The sequence below is a fragment of the Melospiza melodia genome, chromosome 1 (assembly GCF_035770615.1).
Source record: "Melospiza melodia melodia isolate bMelMel2 chromosome 1, bMelMel2.pri, whole genome shotgun sequence".
In the NCBI taxonomy this organism is placed as follows: domain Eukaryota; kingdom Metazoa; phylum Chordata; class Aves; order Passeriformes; family Passerellidae; genus Melospiza; species Melospiza melodia.
In genome coordinates, this window is record NC_086194.1 from 171,506,059 (window position 1) to 171,529,284 (window position 23,226).

The 23,226-nt window shown below is 47.5% G+C and overlaps 1 protein-coding gene across 15 annotated transcripts in view; it reads left to right on the top strand.

The window, feature by feature from the left end:
• ADGRB1 (adhesion G protein-coupled receptor B1) overlaps positions 1-23,226 on the top strand; it is a 291,999-nt gene that overhangs the window by 168,779 nt on the left and 99,994 nt on the right. For all 15 annotated transcript variants that reach the window (XM_063174933.1, XM_063174955.1, XM_063174924.1 and 12 more), the window contains 2 exons: positions 1,402-1,504; positions 2,527-2,570. In XM_063174933.1, coding sequence (XP_063031003.1) covers positions 1,402-1,504; positions 2,527-2,570 — 147 coding nt within the window. The remainder of the gene's footprint in view (positions 1-1,401; positions 1,505-2,526; positions 2,571-23,226) is intronic.

The window sequence follows — 23,226 nt, forward strand, 5'->3', positions numbered from 1 at the left end:
TAGCCTCCACAAGGAGGTTTTTGTGTCATCCCTACTGCTCATGCAAATATTCAGCAGCACTGACCCGAGGACTGACCCTTGCAGACACAGCCTGTAATGAAGACATGCACTGGTGGTTACCTTTCAGCAGATCCCATTTTGAACTTCTTACAGCTGCCTGCTCCCATTGATTTACTCCTTTACTTTTCCTCTGCAGGGTGATAGTTGGGCTTTGTGGCTTCATTATTTTATTTCTTCTTTTTCTAGTTTAGTTTTTCCTTTTTTTGTTAAAGAAAAGATATATTTTTGATTTTTTTTCCTTCCCTGTTAAATCAATGTTATTGTTCCCTCTAGTGTTGGTGGAACAGTAGCTTTTTGAGTATCCACTTACACATCCATGGACAATTCCAAATATTTTTTTTTCTTTAAACACTATTTTTTTCAGCTGCTGTTAAAGAAGTGCAAATCTTTCCCACTTGATTATATTTTAAAATAAAAATAAAATCCTGAGAGAAAAGTGAAAGATTTTCAGTACCTGCAGATTTAGTGAAGATTTGGATAAGAAAGGATTTTCTTTGTCCATGGATATCAAGGGGCTGGGAGCAGCCTGATCTGGATCTACCACTTCCACTAACAATTCCTTCATGGCAGCACTTCCAGCTGCTGCTTGTGGGGAACTTTTTCTTATTTAAACACCAATAAACTGCAGAAAAATATGAGGAATTTCTGTATTTTTATATGTTCAGCATCCAGGGAAGTGCCTACAAAGAATTTGGCTTTCCAGGAAGGGGGAGATACCTCCTCACATGTTGCCCCTCCCAAGAGCCAAATTTCCCAGGGCTGCCAGATGTATTACAATATTTGTCTGGGCACAGACATTTAGACATCTACATGAAAGGTTTGGCCTTCTTCCATTTGCTTTTGGTCCTCAGGGAATGAAGATACACACCAGTGCCTCCAGCCCCATGGATAAGCAACCATGCCTCAGCCTCACTGCAGTGCAGGCTAAGCCAGCCTTGGAGAGGCAAAACAGGATTTATTTTTGTGGAAAACAGGTGAAATCATGGAATATTCTGAGTTGGAAGGGACCTACAAGGCTCATTGTAGTCCAAATGAGCTCTGTTTCCTCGTGGCAGGGACAGAAAATGAGCCCAGGAATATTTTATTTCTGGGATAGATACAGACTCTAAGGCCAGTAGATAAGGTTCATAAAATGGTTTGATTTTGGAAGGACACATGTGGATTGGCTGTGAGAGGAGCCCAGAGGGCAGAGGATGAGGTTCATCAGCAGCAAATGCATTTGGGGTTATTTTATAATAATGGGGTGAACCCCTTCTGCACTGTGTACTCTAAACCTTGCACCACCAGTGATGGTTGCCACAAAAATCCCTCTATAATCTCTCTTTTCACTCTCCTCCCCAGGAACAGCACTGTTCTGAACTCCAAAGTCATCTCTGTGACTGTGAAGCCATTCCCTCGGTCTCTCCTCACCCCTCTGGAAATCGAATTCTCCCACCTGTACAACGTAAGTGGTTCCTGGGAACCTGCCCCATCCCATGGCTGTGTTTGCACCTGCAGGGCAGGAATGTGTTGCTGCAAGGATGAGGTGGTTTTGATGGGCTCCTGACATCTTTTTATTGGTGCAGGACCCTTCAATCTTCCAAAAAAAAAAAAATAAAATAAACCAAACTCTATTTCCAGAGCAGCAGGAGGGTGACACTGCTGGCACAGGGAACATGGCCATGCTTGTCCCCAGCTCACACCATTTCATTGTGGGCATCATCACACAGGAATAATTGTGCACTCATTAGAATAAGTTCATGTAACAATGGTCTTCCTTGAGGAGGGAAAGGCAGGGGGAAAGGTTGTTCCCATTAATTCTGGAAGATTACTGTAGTCCTCAATGCTTTCCAAGACAGGCAAAAATTCCCTCCAGGTTCTTCTGCTCAATCCTAAGTAGATTTATGGGATGGACATTTACATACCCCAAGGTCCATCCTTGTAGAGGTTAGATGCCCTCCTGAGGCTCTACAACATGAATATTAAGATCTGTTGTGTCTTTGGACTGTCCTGGAGGGATTTTCCAAAGCTGTCTCAGACAGCTGGAGTCAGAGGCAAAGCTCTTCCAGAGGGCTTTAAACACACCTGACCCCCTCCTGCAGGGCTGTGCTTTTGTCCCATGAAAGCAGAGGCTGTATTTGATCCACTTTCCAGAAGGGAGCAGCAAAAGGATTCTGTGTGAGAGGAGGGATAAGGAGGAACATCCGTGGGTTGAGTCAGGAGAGAGGCACAGTCAAATCCCTCTGCAGTGCTCGTGATGCAGAACAAACCAAGGCAGGTTTTATTCTGCCTTTTCAATCCCAGGCTGGCAAAAGCCATTCCAAGGGTTTGAGATCCATGACAGCTCCTCTGGTGTATCCCAGACACCCCATCCTCAGGGCAGTGGAAGGAGATTTACAGGCCCCACATTCTCCATTCCAGTGCAGACACTCCACAAGCAGCGTGACACTGATTTGTTCCTATTTTCCCTTTCTTGTCTCCTGGCAGGGAACCACCAACCAGACCTGCATCCTGTGGGATGAAAATGATGGGTGAGTTCTGTGGGTTTTGCTTTATTCTCACAGGTCTGTTTGCTTTTTTTGGGTGAAATCATCACAATTTTAGCAGCGATGTGTCAGTTCTTGCTCTCTCTGTTCAGTATTTTCTTCGCCCTGGTGGGGAGTGTATCTTCCTTCACACATGCACTGCTTCTCTCTGAGCTGTTGTTTAGTGCTCTTTTGGATTTTTCCACATAAAGGATGCATGGACTGGGACCCAGGACCGTGGAAGTTTTCAGACTGAGCTCAGCACAGCTGTGCTTGGCTCTCTGCAGTGCTTGGCTCACCCCAAATCATGCACCATAAGGGGAGTAACAAAAAATCAGTTGCAAATATGGCCTGTGGAGGTGAAGTTCAGGTGATGTGAACTTTACATTGTGCTGCTGTGATATAGAAAATTATTTTTGCCAGAATTCCAGCGATGACTGGTGCTGTTCAGGAGGGTTTGAGTAATGTGTTTGTGGCCAGCAGGGGAAAATAAAAACAATCCTAAGTTACCACAAAGAGTTGGGACCATAAATCCCATTTGGGGAGCAGTTGTCAAAGAATGTGCATCTTAGGGAAAAAACCCAAAAACACCTCACTCTGAAACTGAGGTCTTAAATCCTGAGTGAACTTGACAAGGATACAAAGTGTTTGATTTAATGGCGGTTTTACTTCACTGACTTTTGCATCTCAGTTTGAGCAACTACCTGGCTCCTCTTCTGCTTGCAGTCAGTTCCTCTCCTTGAGATCTCAGACATTTGGCACATGCCCCTGCATTTATTATTATTATTTATTATTATTACCAGCAGCATTTGAAAAATGATTCCATTCTTGTCCTTTTATGCTCCATTAAGTAGCATATGCACACAGAGGCAGGCAACATATTTACACTCAGCTCAGCTCCCGTTGGTCTGGGATTAATTTGGCATCTCTGAATGGATCCAAAGCAAAGCTGAAGAACCCAGAGGTTTTTCCTGCTTGTGGAATCACACCTGTGTTGCAGCCCAGGGCAGAACTGGTCCCTCTGGCTTCTAGTGAAAATTGCTCCAGTGTCAGAAGATGGTTGAGATGCAGGTGGACTTTTAAGAAATTAATAAAAGGGGAGTTTATAATATTTTCTGTGTGTCAGAGAGTGTGTGGGTCAGCACAGAGGGTTGGACTGGGGGACAGGTTCGGGAGCTGGCCTGCTCTGCTAGATCTGTTGTTTCTCCATGCTGGAATGGAATTAAAGCACTTGTACAACAACACAATTTTTGGCAAGTAAAGGCAGGAGCTGGAACCATTGCCCCTTTTGCTCTGCACTCCATCCTATTACTTTTGGCTTTCCAAAAGCAGAGAGAGGGTTGTGTCCAGGAACATGGAGATGTTTCCCTGCAGTGCTCAGACCTGGATTTAATTAGCTGCAGTCTGAGCATGAAAAGAGCAAAATCCAGTTTGAGAGTGGCTGAGGGACAGGGATGCCATTCAGAGTGGGTACAGGAATCTGTCAGTGCTGGCACTGGGAAGTGCCTGATGGGACAGAGATGAAAGTTTGCCCAGTGTTGAGCATGGACTGAGAGGTTTGGATGGATTTTCTGAGCTGGAGGCAAAGCAGTGCCCAGTTCAGCATCATCAGCTCTGCCTCATCCTAGAGAATGGTTTGGGTTGGAAGGCATCCTGAAGATCATCTCATTCCAACCCCCTAGACCAGGAATTCCTGCCCTGGGAGCTCTGGCTTCTCCACACTCTTCCTCCCAAGGCTCAGCAGCTTCTTGGGCTGCCTGTTGTCCCTCTGGGAGTGCAGGATGCTGGGACTCCTTTCAGCCTTCCATCCTCATGGCACCAAAAAATGGGAGCTAAGAACTGAGCAGGAAATTTCTTGGCACCAAGGCCATGGTTCAGTTTTCAAGCATGGATTCCAACCCCCCAACAGATTGATTGTGCAAATGCTGCTGCTAAGCCTCCATTTCCCCCATGTTTTGGGATTTTAGGGGGTGTGTGTGCACGCCTGCAAGTGTTTGCAACCAACATTTACAATCTTGGGCAGCTGAAAAGCCCCAGATCCTGATGTCAGCAGATTTTTGCTTGGACAATGGTCCAAAACTTAGAGCTGATCCGGCGAGCTCTGGCGAGGGGAGCTGCCAAGCTATTTGTGCAATAATTTAAAAGCTGATTTGCACAACATTTTAAAGCTGATTTGGTACCTCTACTGCCTCCTGGGAAAGTCTAATGAAAGGCAAATTATGCAAACCCAGTCCTGACTGCTCACCTCAAACTTGAACAGCGCTCTGGAACTGTCAAGGGGTTGGAATCACAATTTTGGGTGATTGTTTTCTGCTTGGAGCAAGAACTTTTGCACCCTGGACTTGTTGCCTGGTATGTGGTAGAGGTCCTGATTGGTGGCTCTGTGCCAGGAAACCCCATGGTTCAGCCACTGTTTTGTGGTTCCCATCTTTGCTCCCATCGTCTCCTTCCTACCACCTCTCCCTGTGGCCTGGAGGTTTTCCCACTGATCAGTCTCATAAGGTGGTTGTGCAAATGGGTGAAATCAAGGATGTCTCATCCCTGGAAGTGTTCAGGATCAGGTTGGGTGGGGCTTTGGTTAACCTGGTCTAGGGGAAAGTGTCCCTGTCCATGGCAGAGGGGTTGGAATTAAATGTTCTTGAAGGTTCTTTCCAAGCCAAACCATTCTGTGAAATCCCATTTCCCAGTTGTGAACAATTTAATGGATTTACAGCTTCATTTCCCTGCCTGTTCTCCCTGCTGCTGCATTCCCTGCAGCCCAAGCCAGCCTGCTGATGGCAAATCCCCATTTGCTGTGTCTTGAATTATCATCTTCACAGTGTGTTCTTTGGGGGTCCATGCTTCAATGCGTCTAGTGGCCAGTGTCACCCACTCATTCCACTTCAGCTGTGAAACCACCCATCCTATTCCTTCCTAAATACTCCAGGTAAGACTTATCACAAAGAGCAAAAGCCCAACGAGGGCCATTCTCTGTCAGAACACACATGGCCTCTCCTCCACATTATTAATTCCACTGAGCTGGTCCACCTTCCAGTAATCAAACCTTTAAGCCATACCTTAATATTTTTGCAAACATTTGACTATTTAGAATTCAAGGAAGAAAAATTATAGGATACAGGAGACAATTGTGAATCAGGTTGCTTTCTCAGAAGATGCTGAAACCCCTCAAGATTCCTCTTTTGCTACTCTCCATGTTCCTGCTCCAAGGATGGGTCCTCACACTCACAGTCACCCACCTGAGGCTGCAGAATTTGGTGACCCAAATTCCACCTGATTCCAGTGACCCAGCCTCTGGATTTAACACCTTGTCTCCTGTGACTGAGCAGGTACAGAGGCTGGAAACCTGGAGCAATCCTCCCATGAGATCTCCAGCCTGTTCCTGCAGACACCTGAGCTTCCAATCCCATCCAGAGCAAGCCAAAATCCTTTAAAGGCCACTTAAAATCCGTGGGCCGTGAAAGGTTGGACTGTAAAATTGCAATTAGAATCAGACAATCATCTGGTGACCATGTGCTTCCTCTAAAGATGGAGCTGTCGAACAGAGCACTTGGAAATAAGAAAAAGAGGAAGAACCCTTGAGTGTTCATTCATTTGCATTTAGATGGATATTTAAGCTTGTACTATTAACAATGGATTTTTGATTTATTAATCCCAGCCCCTTTGAGTGACTCTGAGATTCGTGGGTGGCACCTCTGCCTCTCTTTTCTCTTTCCCTTGCCCCCAACTCCTCATAGCATGAAATAAGAGGGGAGAAGATCAGGGACTAATTTCTGTTGTGTTGGGTGCTGCGAGTGTGATTAATGAGCTTAGCATGGGCTGGGTAAATTGAAAGTTGAAATCAGAGAATGATTTGGGATTCTCTGGCTCTCCTCCAAGGGTATTCATCTGGAGTAATTATTGGCTGCTTAGCCCTGATGAAGTGAAAACCCAGGCAGGATCTGGTCTCCTGCTCCCTCTTTCTCCTCCTGGGACAGGGGAGGAGTTGATAAATACATCCATGGTTGTGTGGTCATGTTCTTGTGCTTCACCAGAGTTTCATTTCTTGCCTGCCTTGCTCAGGGATTTCATCTGGCAATGGGAACAGGGAGACAGAGCCAAGGTTTGTTGCTGGTGGTGACAGCATCACTTCTTGTGTCTTTACAACTCCCTGACAGGACATTTTAATGAGGTTGGAGTCAGTCTCTTCTCCCAGGTAACAAGTGACAGGACGAGAGGAAAGGGCCTCAAGATGCACCAGTGGAGGTTTGGATTGGATAGTAGGAAAAAATTCTTCAGTGGGAAAGTGAAGAATTTTTGGAACAGGCTGCCCAGGGAAGTGGTGGAGTCACCACTCCTGGGAGTGTCCAAAAAGCCATGTGAGTGTGGCACAGATGAGGTATAGTGGTGAACCTGGCAATGGTGGGTCAAGAATTGGGCTCCATAATCTATTCAAGCCTTAACAATTCCATGATTCTGTGGCTGCAGGGGAAGGTGTGGGGCTATTCAGTGTTGCAAGGCAGTCCTGCTGCCCCATGGGGCTGATGAATCTGGGTTCAGGCCATCAAAGCTGTGTTTGGATGTTCTTTGAGCATGGAAAGAGGTAAATGAGAACTGGTGTGAGATGGGAAAGGGACAGTCGCGAACAACAAAGTGTGGGATGTCTGACAGGGACATGGAGTGATGGGACAAGGGGAAATGGCTTTAAAGTGAAATAAAGTAGATTAGATATTAGGATGAAATTATTTAGTGTGAGGGTGGTGTTGGAACCCTGGAAACTGGAATGCCCAGGAAAGTCCCATCCCTGGAAGTGTCCAAGGCCAGGCTGGACAGGGCTTGGAGCAACTTGGGATAGTGGGAAATGTCCCTGCCCATGGCAGGGGGTTGGAATGAGAAGATATTTATCCATCTCAAAATCCTGTGAAGGGTCTGGAGAGGCAACATGGGCTCAGGCTGCAACACGTGAGCACTACTCATGCCCTCCTTGGTGACAGCAGGGTCCAATCCAGCTGAGTGCTTGTATTTCAGCCCCTGGTGTAGGAGAGAAAATCAGACCATGCAGTTGTGAAATCCAACCCCAGACACACAAAGAGTGGGATCCAGCATTGCCAGGGGAACCCTCATCCCTCAGGGAACACCTGGCTCCACTGAGCAGCTACTCTGTCTCATTTTAATAACTAAGCATTATAATAACCAGGCATTACAATAACTGATCTTAAGAGGCCTTTCCAAGTCTTCCAAAATATTTGCATAAAAGCTTTTCTGCTCTTGGAAGAGAAAGCACCTCGGGAATCTGTGGTTTTAATTCAAGGACACCCTCGGCTTCCCTTGGGAAAGATTGTTCCAGTAATTAAAGCCGTTCACCTACCTGATTTGCAAATCAGTGAGGAAATGCAAACCTCACTGTTTAGGAAGGTGACCTGTGTGAGCAAGGTTGGGCTTGGAGAACAGAACAAACACTGCCTCAGCTCTGGGGTGAGGTGAAATCACCTGGAAATTCGTGGTATCCTAAAATACAGCTCCAGAGGCTGAGGACCGTCCTGTTTATGGGATTTTTTAAAACAGGAGCTGCTTGAGGGGTAGGGTGTGGGTTGGTCCTGGAGGTGCCAGAGACACAAACCACTGGGAGAGTTTTGAAGTGTCAGAGCAAGTTTTTTTGGGGTGTTTTTGTTCATTTCCTTTGTCTGGAACAATTCAGAGGAGCCCCCAAAATATCCTAGAAGGAGGAACTGTTTGTATAATTTTTTCATAGGGTAATTGTATTCTTTATTGTTTATGGTCTGGATACTCCACGAATCTTGAAGTGCAGCTGCTTGGCTTGAAATTCCCTTTTTTTTTGGTGGAATATCCAGTGTCAAATCTGCAGAATCCCAAGCTGTCTGAATTCCTGACTGTACAGGATAAAAGGGATCAATAAAAGAAAGGCCCTTGCAAGGAAGCACAAGGAGCAGGACACGGTGTGAATTCCATGGGCTCCACACCACTTGGTGAAAGAGAAAGGCATTAACTCTTCTTTCCTTTTTGGTGCTTTTTGGTGCTTTTGGGTGCTTTTTGGGGCTTTTTGTGATTCCAGCCTTGCTGGTCTGATTCCCTTTGGAATATACACCTCCCTTGGTTCCTCTACTCCCCACCACCAGAAACGTGTCATGCAGGAATTGTCTTATCTCTAACATCCCACAGAAATCATGTTGCTCATCACATCAGTTAATCCATCTCCCAGCACCTGTCTTTTGAAGCAAAGCTTTCCAAAGTCAAGAAGCAGCCTCTCTTTCCCCCTGTCTGTCACCCAGAGCATCAATGACCCTGCCAGAGCTGTAGATGAGGCACCCACAGCCTGTCTGCACTGACAGGGATGAATGATTCCCGCAGATACAGACACTTCACGGAGTCACAGAAGGGTTTGGGTTGGAAGGACCTCAGAGATCCTCGAGTTCCACCCCCCTGCCATGGCCAGGGACACCTTCCACTATCCCAGGTTGCTCCAAGCCCCATCCAGCCTGGCCTTGGACACTTCCAGGGATGGGGCAGCCACAGCTTCTCTGGGCAGCCTATGCCAGGGTCTCACCACCCTCACAGGGAAAAATTTCTCCCTAATATCTCACCTAAATCCACTCTTTTTCAGCTTAAAGCCATTTCCCCTTGTCCTGGCTCTCCATCCCTAGTCCAAAGTCCCTCTCCTGCTCTCTTGGAGCCCCTTTAGGCACTGGAAGGGGCTCCAGGGTGTCCTTGACACTTTCTTTTTTCCACACTGAACACCCTCAGCTCTCCCAGCCGGGCTCCAGAGAAGAAGGGCACCATCCCTGATCATTTTTTTGGTCTCCTCTGGAATCTCTCCAGCATTTCCACGTCCATCTGAAGTTGGAGGCCTCAGAGTTGGGCACAGTCCAGAAGGGTCTCACAGGAGCAGAGCAGACGTCACCTCCCTTAACCTGGTGGTCTGTTAAAACCCTAAAATCTTGTGAAAAATCAATGCACTGCTCTCCCCTTTGGATCTATTAATGATCTATTACATAATAATTTTATAAAAATTATAAATTATATATATTTTTTACTGCAACAATCCAGCTGTGAAGGAACAACACTGCCCTTCATGTGACCCCAAACATGTTCTGGTGTTTGCCAGTCCCCCTGTTCCAGCTCCATTGCCCTTAATCAGTTCAATTCCCCACATCTTCAGCTGCAAATCCTGCCTTTCCCAACTGCTCCTGTAGATGTTGTGAGGGGATGTCAGTGAGGGAAGAAAGCCTTGTGCTGGCTACACAGGGGCATGCAGGGAGGTTAATCTGAATATTCCCATTAGTTCCCCTGTGTTAAACCCAGTTAGAAAGATCCCTTAATTCAGTTTGTCTGACTGCACTCACAGTGTGCAACCAGGCAGATGGAATTATGGTCCCAGGAGGCTTTTCCTAGCCCTGGGTGAGAGCAGACAAAACAGGGCAATGCAGAGAGACTCAGTCACACCTCCCGAGCCTGAGGATTTATCCCTGGGCTCTGGGGCTGCTGGGAGCACACAGAAGGGCAGATTTCAGGGGGCAGTTTTGCCAGACACCTCCTGATTTTGATTTGTTAATCCCAGCCCCTTTGAGTGACTCTGAGATTCGTGGGTGGCATCTCTGCCTCTCTTTTCTCTTTCCCTTGCCCCCAACTCCTCATGGCATGAAATAAGAGGGGAGAAAATCAGGGACTAGTTGGTGCCTTGTGATGGTGTTCACAGGGGTCTTCTGTTGAAGGAAGAGACGGAGATCTGACTCCATGTTTCAGAAGGCTTGATTTATTATTTTATTATATACATTACATTAAAACTATACTAAAAGAATAGAAGAAAAGGTTTCATCTCAGAAGGCTAGCTAAGCTAAGAATAGAAAGGAAAGAATGATAATAAAGGCAGCTGGCTCGGACTCTGTCCGAGCCAGCTGACTGTGATTGGCCATTAATTAGAAACATCCAACATGGGCCAATCCCAGATGCACCCTGTTGCATTCCACAGCATCAGATAACCATTGTTTACATTTTGTTCCTGAGGCCTCTCAGGTTCTCAGGAGGAAAAATCCTAAGGAAAGGATTTTCATGAAAAGATGTCTGCGACAGTGTCCCCTAAGATCAGGGACTGGGAGTTGTTACCTGGATTCCAGGTGTTTCAGGAAAGAGGTGGCCAGTTCTGTCAGCACAAAGCAGCAGAGCACGGGGCTGTGTCCATCCCTGCTTGGGACAGGAGTTGAACTCCTTTGACCTTCCCAGTGGTCAGAATTGTCCATGGAACTGGGAAAGCAGGTGCTGGGTTGTTCTCCAGTGCCTTTCACTGCACAGGATGCAGGAGAAGCTGAGCAGGAGAACTCAGGGCCTTTGCTGCCTGCCAGCAGAGCAGGGTTTAATGGCTTTTGACAGAAGGGAGAAAGGGAGAGGGCAGAGGATTCAGAGACACTGAATCAAATGCTCCCTTGCTTCCCTAGCCAATTTGGGAGTATGGGTGGAATTAATGAATTCTCTCTACAGACCTGGCAGAAGCCAGACACTGACACCTGGAGGATGCTCCCACTGGGAAGGGGCTTTGGGTTCAGTGATTCCCAACCTCAGCTCAGTGCTGAGGGTGAGAGCTGGAGCCTCGTGAGGTTTGGGATGGTTTCTGTGTTCACATGTGTTTGTGCTGTGTATTCTGAAAAAAAAAAACCAAACAACAAACCAAAAAACAAGCACCAGGAGCAGCTGAGGGGGCTCAGCCTGGAGAAAAGGAGGCTCAGGGGGGACGTTCTGGCTCTCCACAACTCCCTGACAGGAGGGGCAGCCAGGTGAGGGTCAATCTCTTCTCTCAGGTAACAAGCAACAGGAGGAAACAGCCTCAAGTCACACCAGGGGAGGTTTGGATTGGATATTAGGGAAAATTACTTCATGGAAAGAGTAATCAAGCCCTGGAACAGGCAGCCCAGGCTGGTGGCTGAGTCACCATCCCCAGAGGGATTTAAAAGATGCACAGATGTGGCACTTGGGGTTGAGAGGTTTAGTGGTGAACGTGGCAGTGCTGGGTCAAGAGTTTGGTTTGAGGATCTTTTCCAACCAACAATTCCATGGTTCTGTGGCTTCATCTCTGTCTTGCCTGCATGCCTGGATATTAGGGAAAATTACTTCGTAGAAAGAGTAGTCAAGCCCAGGCTGGTGGCTGAGTCACCATCCCCAGAGGGATTTAAAGGATGCACAGATGTGGCACTTGGGGTTGAGGTTTGGTGGTGAACGTGGCACTGCTGGGTCAAGAGTCGGAAACGTGAAGATCTTTTCCAACCAACCATTCCATTGTTCTGTGGCTGCATCCCTGTCTTGCCTGCATCCCTGCCAGCTCTCCTGGACGTGCCAGGCTGCTGAGGGTGGCTTGTGGTGGAAATCCAACTTGACTTCCCAGGCTGCATGAGGAGACTCCAGGCTGTAACAGCACAGCCCAGGCACTGTGTGTGCTGGTGGAGAGCTTTGGATCACAGCTCCAGGCTTTGAAATGTGGGGGAAAAAGGCAGATTGGGGAAACCTGATGCCTGATTTTGGTGTGCTCTAACTCCAGTGACACAACAGGGTGCAGCTTTGAACCAGCTTCAAGGCAGGCTCAGATGCAGGGAGGAAATTCAGAGTGGAGTCGCTTTATCTCCTTGTGCTTCTTTTCTGGATTGATTTAGTCTGCCTTTATGGGCGCAAGAAATTCTGTCTGGGTACAGAACACCACTTCCCTCTAAACCTGCAGATCTTTCCAGGTCTGTATCCTCTGGAATGTTGGATTTGCTGGGAGCTGAGGGCTCCAGAGCAGCCTGTGCATGATTTCAGGAAGGTGTATTATGACCACAAGTGCCTCAGGACCAGGTCTGGACAAAGCCCAGACCATCAGTACTAGGTAGATGTTTGAGCAGGTGATGTTTTATGTTTTATGTTTTATCTTTGCTAAGGACACATGAAGAAGTTTCCCCATCAGGCTTCTTCGTTCAACTTTCTTGCAAGACTGAGGCAAGTTCAGATGAACTTCTTAAAATGCCTAATTTTTTTAATGAATCTTTGAACAGCAAGTGAGAAACAGTAGTATCCACCACAACCAAAATAAATTTTGTTTTTCTAAAGCTTCATCATAGAATCAGAAAATTGTTTGAGTAGAGAGGGACCTTCAAGATCATCCCATTCTAACCCTGTTCCATGGCCAGGGACACTTTCCACTCTCCCAGGTTTCTCCAAGCCCCATCCAACCTGGCCTTGGACACTTCCAGGGATGGAAAAGCCACAGCTCCTCTGGACAACCTGTGCCAGGACCTCACCACCCTCCAGAAAATAATTTCTCCCTAATATCTAATTTTATCTATTTTGTCCATTCCAGTCCCAGACACCTCATTCTCATAATGGGATTCCATGAGAAATGGTCAGGGTGCAGGTTCTTGAGTCCATGGTGATGGACTAGCAGGATGGACAAGGTAGGGCTGATGGATATGGTGGAAAAGGCTCCAGAACTGGCACACTGTGAATAAGGATGGGCAAAGTTTGCCCCTGTTTTAAAGAGGAGAAAAGGACTTGTGTTCATTTTCACCTGACTGCTTGTGCACCATGCTAGAAGATGAAATGCTAGAAGATGAAATGTTCTGCTAAAACAGCAGCAAAAAGAGGCCACAGTGCCCAGGATGCAGCCCTTTGTCTAATGATGAACTTTCTGTGTGTCTGGGCAAATCAGTGTAAGCTTCGTGCCTCAGTTTTCCCTGAGCCTGCTGTGCTAAATAACATCAGACAGCTCCTGGAAATGTCAGGGAATCTGGGAGCAAGGGGCTCCTGTTGGTGAGCAAAAATAAGTATTCCTATTTATCACTGAGAACTGGTTATCTAAAGGTGACTTTGATGGTCAGACTGGTCACCCAGAAGAGCTCCCATTGTGTTTTTTGTTTTGTGTGGGCATCAGGGAATGTCACCACGTGAATTTTGGTGTTCATGAGGTGGAATGAGGAGACTCAAGGCCATCACTGGGAGATTGCTCACATGAGGGCACGAGACACCAACCTGTGCATCCACCTGAGCTCTCCATGTCCTCTCAGCCCCATGGCAGAGAGGATTAGCAAAAAACATGGAATATTCAGCCTACTCTGACAGCCAAGTCAATGTGGAGCTCGACAGATTCTCCCAGTGGCCATCCTGAAAGGCAATGAGCAAAACTCCTGGAGAGGACAAATCCTCTGTGTCCTGCCCATCAGATTTATTTGGATGCACTTTAACCCTTCAGTCAGGAAAATAACTGATGCAGCGAGGTCAGAAAGCCCAATTTCACAGAACAGAATGATTTTCAGACTTGTCAAGGCTCTTTCCAGGGCTTTGCAAATCCTTTAATTCAATTACAGCGCTGACCAGTTGGAAGATGAGTGTTCATCTCCCAGAGCTACCTTCTGCTTCAGGCCAGAGCTGCATCTCCAGGGGGTTTAATGGACATGTGGAATGTTGGTGGGATGTCAGGAGGGAGTTTGCTGGCTCTCTCTGAGGGAATAAATTCACCCTGTGCCAGAGCCTGGTGCATGGCAGGGTGAGGGTGGTGAGGCCCTGGCACAGGGTGCCCAGAGAAGCTGTGGCTGCCCCATCCCTGGAAATGTCCAAGGCCAGCTTGGGCAGGGCTTGGGAAGGTGGGAGAGTGGAAGGTGTCCCTGCCTGTGGAAAGGGGTTGGAATGGGATGATCTTTCAGGTCCCTTCTAACCCAAACCACTCTGTGATTTTATGGTGGTGGCCTGAAGCCTGACCCAGCAAGAGCCTTGATCTTCCCGGGTTTGAGGAGAGCCTTTCCTGCTTTTCTTGCTGCTGAGGATGGAAGTGCAGGTGATGCCTTGTGAAGGCTGACCTAGAACAGAGGCTGGACAGAGCTAAAGAATGAAGTAGGCATTTATTAGAAGGCCTCAATGGATCCACCTTGGGCAGTGCAAGAGCCCAGTCAGGGCTACATTCAGGATGAACCCAAAATGGTCATAAAATGGACGACTGGTCACAGGGTCTCACACACTTGTATAAGTTCTGGTCCATTTGCATATTGGAGTTAATTGTCCATTACAGCTTTAGGTTATGAAGTCCCATCCTGTTTTTTCTCTCTTCAGTCCACACTGTTTATACTCTTGGGCCTGAGATTTGGATCAGTTGTGATGGTGTTCACAGGGGTTCTTGGATGAGGGAAGAGATGAAGGATCTGACTCTCTGTTTCAGAAGGCTTGATTTATTATTTTATAATATATATTGCATTAAAACTATACTAAAAGAATAGAAGAAAAGGTTTCATTAGAAGGCTAGCTAAGAATACAAAGGAATGATAACAAAAGCTTCTGTCTCAGACAGAAAGTCCAAGCCAGCTGACTGTGATTGGCCATTAATTAGAAACAACTCTATGAGATCAATCAATGATCCACCTGTTGCATTCCACAGAAGCAGATAATCAATGTTTACATTTTGTTCCTGAGGCTTCTCAGCTTCTCAGGAGGAAAACTCCTAAAGAAAGGATTTTTCACGAATAGATATCTGTGACAATCATTTGTCCTTGGTCCCCAGCTAGACAAGGAATTGTTTTGTCTCCCTACTCTGTGAAGAGAGCTCACCATCCCCTAATATGAAGCTCCAACTTACACACTAAAGCAGCACAGAATATGAAAAATATAAAAGATAAAACCTGAGGTATCACAGACATCAAAATGGGTGGGAAGGACATCAGTCCCCTTCATTTTTGGGTGATGGATCCAATCCACCACCAGCCAGCCTAGGAGACAAAAATGGAAAGGGTCATAGTTGCACTGATGAGCGACGGGCTGTCCCCAGAACCAGACCTGTGTCATTTTCAGGTGGGGAAGGAGAAACCCAGGGAGTGATTTCTCCTCTGTCACCCAGGAGGAGCAGAGCAGAGCCGCAACTCATCTCTCCTGCCCTCTCTCAGGGCTCTGCTGGTGGCTTGAATAAAAGTTAACTGTGACCTGTATTGGGAAAGAAGGAGCCCAGAAGAGCTGGGATCCAAGAGAGTGCTATTCCTTTTTAGCTGTGGTTATTATTTATTTAATGGTGCATAGAACTCATATGTCAAATCTTAAGGAAGCAATCTTCAAACCTCAGCAAGGCTCCTGACAGCTTCAAGGGCACTGCACAGGATTATCCCAGGGATTATCAATATACATGTGATTTTTTTCACCCATAATCCTAGGCTGGGGCCTGGGCAAAGGGCTGTTGCAGGTTTTTTGCTGTCAACTGGAATTTCTTTACCTTTAATCTTCCATGCCAGCCCAAATTGGAGCTGCAGTAATGTATCACTGCTGCTGGGAATTGTGTTCAGACAGACCTTTTCAGTCCTGGTATCCCAAGTATTGGTCAAAACACTGCTGGAGAGTTTTCTGACATTTAAAATCTGTTCCAAGGGACTGTTTGGGTACTGGTAGTGATGAGGGAGGCAGAACTCTGTGATGCAAATCCCTAAAATCCAAGAAAAATGTGTCTCCAGAGCTGCTGCACACAAATAGAGTGAAGTGGATCCTGTGTCCAATATTACTGCAGGATCTGGGTCCTGGCTGAGAAAATCATCTTTCAACTACAAAGGTACCTGGAGGGAAGAGATTTTTGATGCCTAAGGTGTAATTTAGGTATGCCCAAAACATGGAGATCCAAGGTGAATGAAGGGATGAGGAAAGCACACACATGGCTGTGGCTGTGTTACAGACCTAGGATTTTTTCCAGTCATAAAGTTGCACTGATGAGTCCCTGGAGAGAATCTGCTGCTCGTCCCCAAGAGAAACAGCTCAGGGTGAGGGGGGAGACTGAAAATGTTTTGCATGAGACACATGGAGCGGGGCAGGGGGAGAATCCCAGAATTGCCATTGGAATGGAATGGAATGGAATGGAATAGAATAGAATAGAATAGAATAGAATAGAATAGAATAGAATAGAATAGAATAGAATAGAATAGAATAGAATAGAATAGAATAGAATAGAATTTTCAGTTAAAAGGGACTTAAAACAATCATCAGCTCCAACTGCCCGACCAGTTCAGGGCTATCCAAAAGTTATTAGGAGGGTTTTCCAAATCCCTCTCAAACACTGACAGGTTTAAGACATTTACCACCTCTCTGGGAAGCCTGTTCCAGTGTTTGACAACCTTCTGTGTAAAGAAATGCTTCGTAAAATTCAGTTTGAAGTGATAGTGAGGTGCATTCCACCACGGTGTTCCCAGGAATATCCTGTTTGTGGGACAAAAATGTTTTGATTTTATTTTCCAGGTAGCTATAAAAAGAATTCCCCTCTCCACCCCCGCTTCTGGAGGGCTGCTGTGTATGTCTCAGGCATCAGCACCTCCCAAGTGATGTTAGAAACGGTATCGCAGAACCGGGCGTTTCCCGGCTTCCCTGCTCATTCCTGCCCAACTCGCTCAGTTTACGAGTGCAAAAGATGCTTTTGCTAATTGCCAGCTCTGCCAGCTCCTCCTGGGATCTGGGAGGCAGCTGAGGTTGTCCTGCCTGCTCTGTCTCCAGCAAAGAGCTGCTGCTGCAGTCTGTGAACCAGGACTTACATGACTCCTATTACTGTCATGCCCCAGCATTTCGCAGTTTTCATTGTGCTGTTATTGCAACTGGAGCTGAAAAAAAATCCCAAACAACTCCTTTTCTAGGTCACTTACAGCTCTGACTTTTCTTTCACATTTGCCTTTACCCAGATTAGTGTTTATGGAGGGTTTAGCAGTGTTGGTCCAATGACAAGTGTCACTTTGCTTTGGAGGCTTGCAGGGGTGAGACGGCTTCAAAATGCAGCAGAACTCACAGGAACTCTCAGAACATTTTCTGCTGCTCTGAAGCAGGAGCGACACAGGGACCTGCTCTCAGCTCCCCTGAACAATGAGCATTTATTTTTGTCCTCCTGGCCTCCCTCCCTCCCCAGAAAATCTTTCAGAAGAGGTGGCCTGGGAGCCCCCAGCTTGTGAGCGGCGCTCCTTCACTCTGACACCTCCTGTCATCTCAGGAAAGAAAGGAAGATCAAACAGGAGGATGGAGTGGGAGCTGTCACATCCACTGTACTTTTCCTGCTCAGTTCTGTTACCCTTGGGCAGGTGAAGGCTGGGACCAGCAGCTTTATCCCTTTGGTCCTAACCTACCTGTCTGCTCTCTGCTCACTCTGTGTGGATGACCTTGATTCACAAGCCAGCAGTGTTGGCGGGGACATTTTGGAGGGGCTGGGGAGAAAACAGCCAGATTTACACCTTAGCACTGTGGTTTCCACCTTTTTTTCATTTCAGGACTCCTGAGTGTCAAATTAAATGTTCTGATCAATTTTCTTCATGCACTCAGACCCCCCCTTGATTTCTAGACTCTCAGTCTCTCTCCCCGACTTGTTCTGCCTCCTTGGTGGCTCCAGAAAGTTTCTTCTCTGTAAAATCTTCACTGTTTATTCCTTTATTCCTTATTCTGATGTTTATCTGCTTCCCTGGTCTGGACATTCCCCTCTGCCCACCTTCCTGGCTGGGATGGAAGGAGCTGCAGCAGCAGGAATCTCCCTTTTCCCACCCTCTGCAATCTGATCTCCTCCTTTGGAGATCCCTGGCTCCAGGTGCCAGCTTGGATTTCGGAGGAAGCACCCTGGCACCGAGCACTCCTGAGCCAGAGGATAAAAGCTTCCTGCTGGGATTTCATCTGCGTTTCATCTGTGATGGTGATACTGCCTGGCTTTATCCCCGTGCTCCCTGCCTCCCCTGGGCCCTGGCAAAGAGAGTGCCAGGAGGGTTGAGTGCATTCAGCTGTTATTGGCTTCATCCATGAGAGATCAGTGAGGCTCATGGGGACTTCTGAATTTCCCAGCTTGGGAGCTACAGACCCAGCCCTGATCCCTGCACCACAAGCCTTTGAGCAGCAGGAGCTGGTTTTCCCTCTGGAACCGTGTTCCAGTATGGAAGCAGAGTCCAGGGAATCTGTTCAGGTCTGCAGGAAGTGCAGAGGAAGGGCTGAAATGATTGCCCTGCCAAGGGAGGAGGCAGAGATAGATGTGTTTGGCACTGGTTTATGTGCATTTTAGTGCTGGGCAGGTTGTGGGGGGAGAAAATAAAGGACATTTCACCCCTAGGACTGTGCCTGCTGCTGCACCATCAGCAATTCCTGCAATAAAGGCCACTCCCGGTGCTGCAAAGCCCAGACAGGACAGCAGAGACATTTTTCAGTAAAAATTGCCTTAGCCAGCACAGTCATCATTGGTGCTGTCTTATAATTGGCAAGTATTTAATTAGCTGAGGAATATTCTACATCTCCTCACTAAGTGGGAAGTCAGAAATTCCCTTTGGGATGAATGCTCTCCCAAACCTGTCACTGCACCTCAGCTGAACCTCAGCACAAAAAGCAAAGCAGACAGTTGAGTGTGAGCTTGCACAGATGCTGCAACATCTGTCCAGTTTGGGAAAGGTGGGTGGCTGAACGTAGGGGTGTCACTGAAAGTGGGAATGGAATGGAATGGAGTGGAGTGGAATGGAATAGAATAGAATAGAATAGAATAGAATAGAATAGAATAGAATAGAATAGAATAGAATAGAATAGAATAGAATAGAATAGAATAGAATAGAATAGAATAGAATAGAATAGAACAAAAGCCAAGTCAACTGCCTGGGATTTTTGGGGAACTCTCTGTCCTTTCTGATTCCAGATGTACAGAGATACAGCAGGATGGGGAGGAGAGAGGAGAAAGCCTAATGAAGAAATATTACTGGGAGTAGAAAGGCTTCCACCAGCTTGTATCTCTGCAAGCCACTTTTCCTTAGCAGAAAGTGGCTTTAAAAGGTTTTGATGGCAATCCCTCTTTGCATGAGCTCCAGAGGGGCCAGCAGAGTGTTTGGGCACCAGCATGGCTTTGGTTAAATACATTTGCAGTAGCAAAGCTGGGAAAGGACTCCCCCTCCTCCCCCGTGACCTGCTTTCCTGAGAAAAGCACAAGCAGAGCCGTGTGGCTCTGCTCAGCACCTGCTCCTTATTCCTTGCAAAATTGCTGGGCTGCTGTGGCTCCATGCCTTTCCTCCCAGACATCCAAGGCAGAAAAGCAAGAATTAGAGCAGACCCAGTCATGCAGTCTACTTAAAACCACTGGGATTGTGTGGCAGGAGAAACCTTCCTGCAGGAAAACCTCTGCCAGCTTTGCAGGTCTGGAGCTTGATTTGTGTTTGCAGCTCCTGCCCGTGCGGGCTGGAGAAGGGAAGTTTGCTGTGCTGTTTTCCAGCTTCATGACAATCCTCTGCTTTGCTGAATCCCTGCATCCCTGAATCCCTGAATCTCTGCATCCCTGAATCCCTGCATTCCTGCATCCCTCCATCCCTGCATCCCTGCATCCTCACAGCTGCCAAGCTGTGACAGGGTACCGTTCCCAGCAGCCTGAATCCAGCTTCCTCACTGTGTTCCCGCTCCTCCCGAGGGATCTCACCCTCTTCCCTCTGATCCACCCGGGCCCTGCCCACCAGGGAAATGTTTACATCGACCCCCCTGGTGAGACAACATCAGATCAGCCCCCAGGAGGGCTGGGACGGCGTGTTCAAGGAGAGGGGGCAGCGCGATCCTAAACATCGGCATTTATTTATTTATTAGCGTTTATTTAGCCATGGCTGCGCCAGCCCCCTCACTGCATTAGCATCATCTCGATTTCCCACAGGTTTTCTCCCCTTGTACAAGTGCAAATCCAAAGCAAAACCTCTGGATTCTTTTCTACACCCAGGAATCACACTGGTCCCATCAGAGTGGTTTTTTTGCCGTTTGCTTTGCATTTTATTTGTCCCCTCCCTCCCAAAACTTGTAATGAAGCAGCATTTCATGTGACAGGACATTTATGGCTGTTCCAGGCACAGCATAGCAATGAGGAGGTGGTGCAGCATCCCCGATCCAGGATCCAAATGACCTTCAGGAGCAGGCAGATGTTGCTTTCCGAAATTCGAGCTGGGAACGAGGGAGGCATTCCATGCGTTCAAGGAGCTGCCAGCTCAGCTTCACTTGGCTGCTCTGCTCCCATGAAATGCTCATTTCGTGGAGTGCAGAGGAAAAGGAGGCCAAAGGGAAAGGAAGGACCAAAGGAAAGCCGTGGCAGGGAAAAAAGCGCAGCGAGCTGAGCTCACACTGACTAAACCTTCTCATCTTCAGAGCAGCATCCCCATGTCCATGTGTGGGTGTGTACCTGTGTTGTCCTACTCTCACCTGGTTCAGAGCTCTCTGATGTCCTGCTGGAGGCTTGAAGTACACGTTGAGTTTGATTTTGATGTTTCCCTGAGGTTCTGCTCATGGGAATCCTGCCAGGAACAGGGAGGCTCAAGGCTGTGTTTGTGCCAGGAGAAGGGTTGCACCATAAGGGACAGGTTCACACAGGCAGGTCGTGGCTGCCCCATCCCTGGAAGTGTCCAAGGTCAGGTTGGATGCAGCTTTGAGCAGCCTGGTCTAATTTGGTTATTGCTCATTACAATGAGCTTGAAATGCCCCTTCCAATCCAAAGCATTCCATGCTTCTTTTGTGGGTGCTCCTAAATCTGTATCACCCAGGAAACTCTCATCATTTGAAAAAAGCACCTCAGGGTTTTAAAAACTGAACATCACTACCTCATCCAGTTCCTCCACCCCCTTCACTCTCCCAGGAACAGGGTCTTAGATGCTGCAGTGGAAAATGTGAGTTGCTGGTGCTAAAAGGAGGTGGCAATGCATGAGAGACCTTTCTCCCGGCGATCCCGGAACGGGAATGTGCAGCAGTGCAAAAACCTGATGTGCTGTGATGGGACGAGGATCCTCTGCTCCCAGGGCTGGAGCCCAGGGCTGAACCTGCTCCACCTGCTCCACTTTGATGGGGATGTTGGCTGAGCTGTCTCTTCCTTTGGGCTGTGAAGGAGCAGGTGTGAAAGGTGCACTCCCACGTGGAGCTCACCCACCATTCCCTTGGAGGTAGCTGGCAGGAGTAAATTAGGAAATGCTTGGAGAGAAGACAGCCCCAAAGGGCTCAGCAGCTCCCCTGGATTCAGAGTGACTTGAAAATACCCCCAGAATTTATCTGCACAGTGCCAAACCCTTTCTAACAACTGCTTGCATCCCCTCTCCTTTACTTCAGTGCAGGACTTTCAGTATTTTAGGGTCATTGCCTTCCCTTTGCTTTTAACTTGATGGTGTGAAGCCATCTAGAGTTCTTAGGTCCAGATATCTCTGTCACTGTGATCCAGCTGCATCTGTGAAAACTTTATTCTTAGGAGATTTGAGTGGGTTTTGTGAAATGCATTGAAGCAATTTGTACTTTTAAAGGGCCGCATTTCCATCTTGGTTACGGTTAATCTTTAATCCACCATCTTCATCTTTGCCTGCAGCACCTTAATTTTGCTTCTTGATTTAATTTCTTTTACCGTCTGCTACCTCCTCTCTTTCCCAGCCCCTCTGTCATCCGCCTGATTTATTTTTCTTTGTCTCTCTATCCTCTAGCCCTGTGCTCAGCCATTAAAATGTTCTGATTTAGGTTTCTGAGAAGCAGCATCCCCTGGAGCTGGGGTTTTGGTAGCAGGAGAGCCATCCTTCTTCCCAACTTGGCCCTGGGGCCTCCTGTGCTCTTGGAGACAGGGCTGGGATGTTGGCAGCACTGTTTGTTTGCTCTTTTGGGAAGTGCTGTTTTGAGGTAGACAGGAGGCAATCTGCCTGCCTCCATCCCTGGCTTTGCCATGGAAAGCTGGGAAGAGCATCAGGATGGATATTTCAGAGAGGGGGAAGCTGAAAAACAGAGGGCACAAGGGACAGGAGATCTGGACCAGAGCTGGGACTTGCAGGCTCTCTGTTCAGAGCTAGCAACAAACTTTCATCTCCCTCTCTCCTTTCAGCCCCATGCACCAGAGATTTTGGGTTCAAAATCCCCAAGTGGACAATTCCAAAATCCCCAAGCCATTGCCAGGGTTTGGTGTGAGCACCCATGGGGTGATGGTTGGGGTCACGTCAATCCTTCTGCTCCCCAGAGCTCTGGCTGAGGGCTGGTCTGGGGGCTCTGAGGGATTTTAGGCTCAGTTGGGGCCATTCATGGAGTTGGAAATGCTGAGCAGTGAACAGGACATGTGAGAACAGAGGGTGTGAGTGAGACATCTCCTCCCAGGTGTTTGCATTGCTCTCCCAGCCTTTAATCCAAGTGCATTTGTACATCCTTGAGCAGCCAAAGGGAGCATTTCCAGCTCGTTCACTGCTGGCTGCAATGTCCTACATTTCTATTGGCACCTGCTATGCTCAGCAAAATCATTCCCTACCTTGTTTTCCCATTCTTCCCATCTTTCCCACGAGGCTTGAGCATGGCACAACAATGTCCAGGTGCAGGAGATGGTGGGTCCTGCTAATGCACTCAGTTCCTTGGAGGATTTTCCCTGGAATATTTTCAGTACATGTGACAAAGCTGCTGCTCATCCCTTGGGTGCATTGGTTGTTGTTTTCTGTGAAAACAGGAAAATTTCCCAGTTTCTCAGGAGTGATTACAAGATGACTGGCTGTTATTCAGGGCAGAGAAAGAGGATTGCCTGGACCAGCTGCAGGTTAATTCCTGATGTGAAGCCGCATCCTTTTCTAAACAGAAAAGCAGAATCCCATCTTTTGGACCATGATCCAGTTTGATCCTTCCTAGCTGGAGAGGGAATAAGTGCAAAACCATCCCCAGGGCTCTGGCATCTTGTGGTAATTGGGAAATCATAGCAGGAAAGCTGACATGGAAGCTGAGGGAG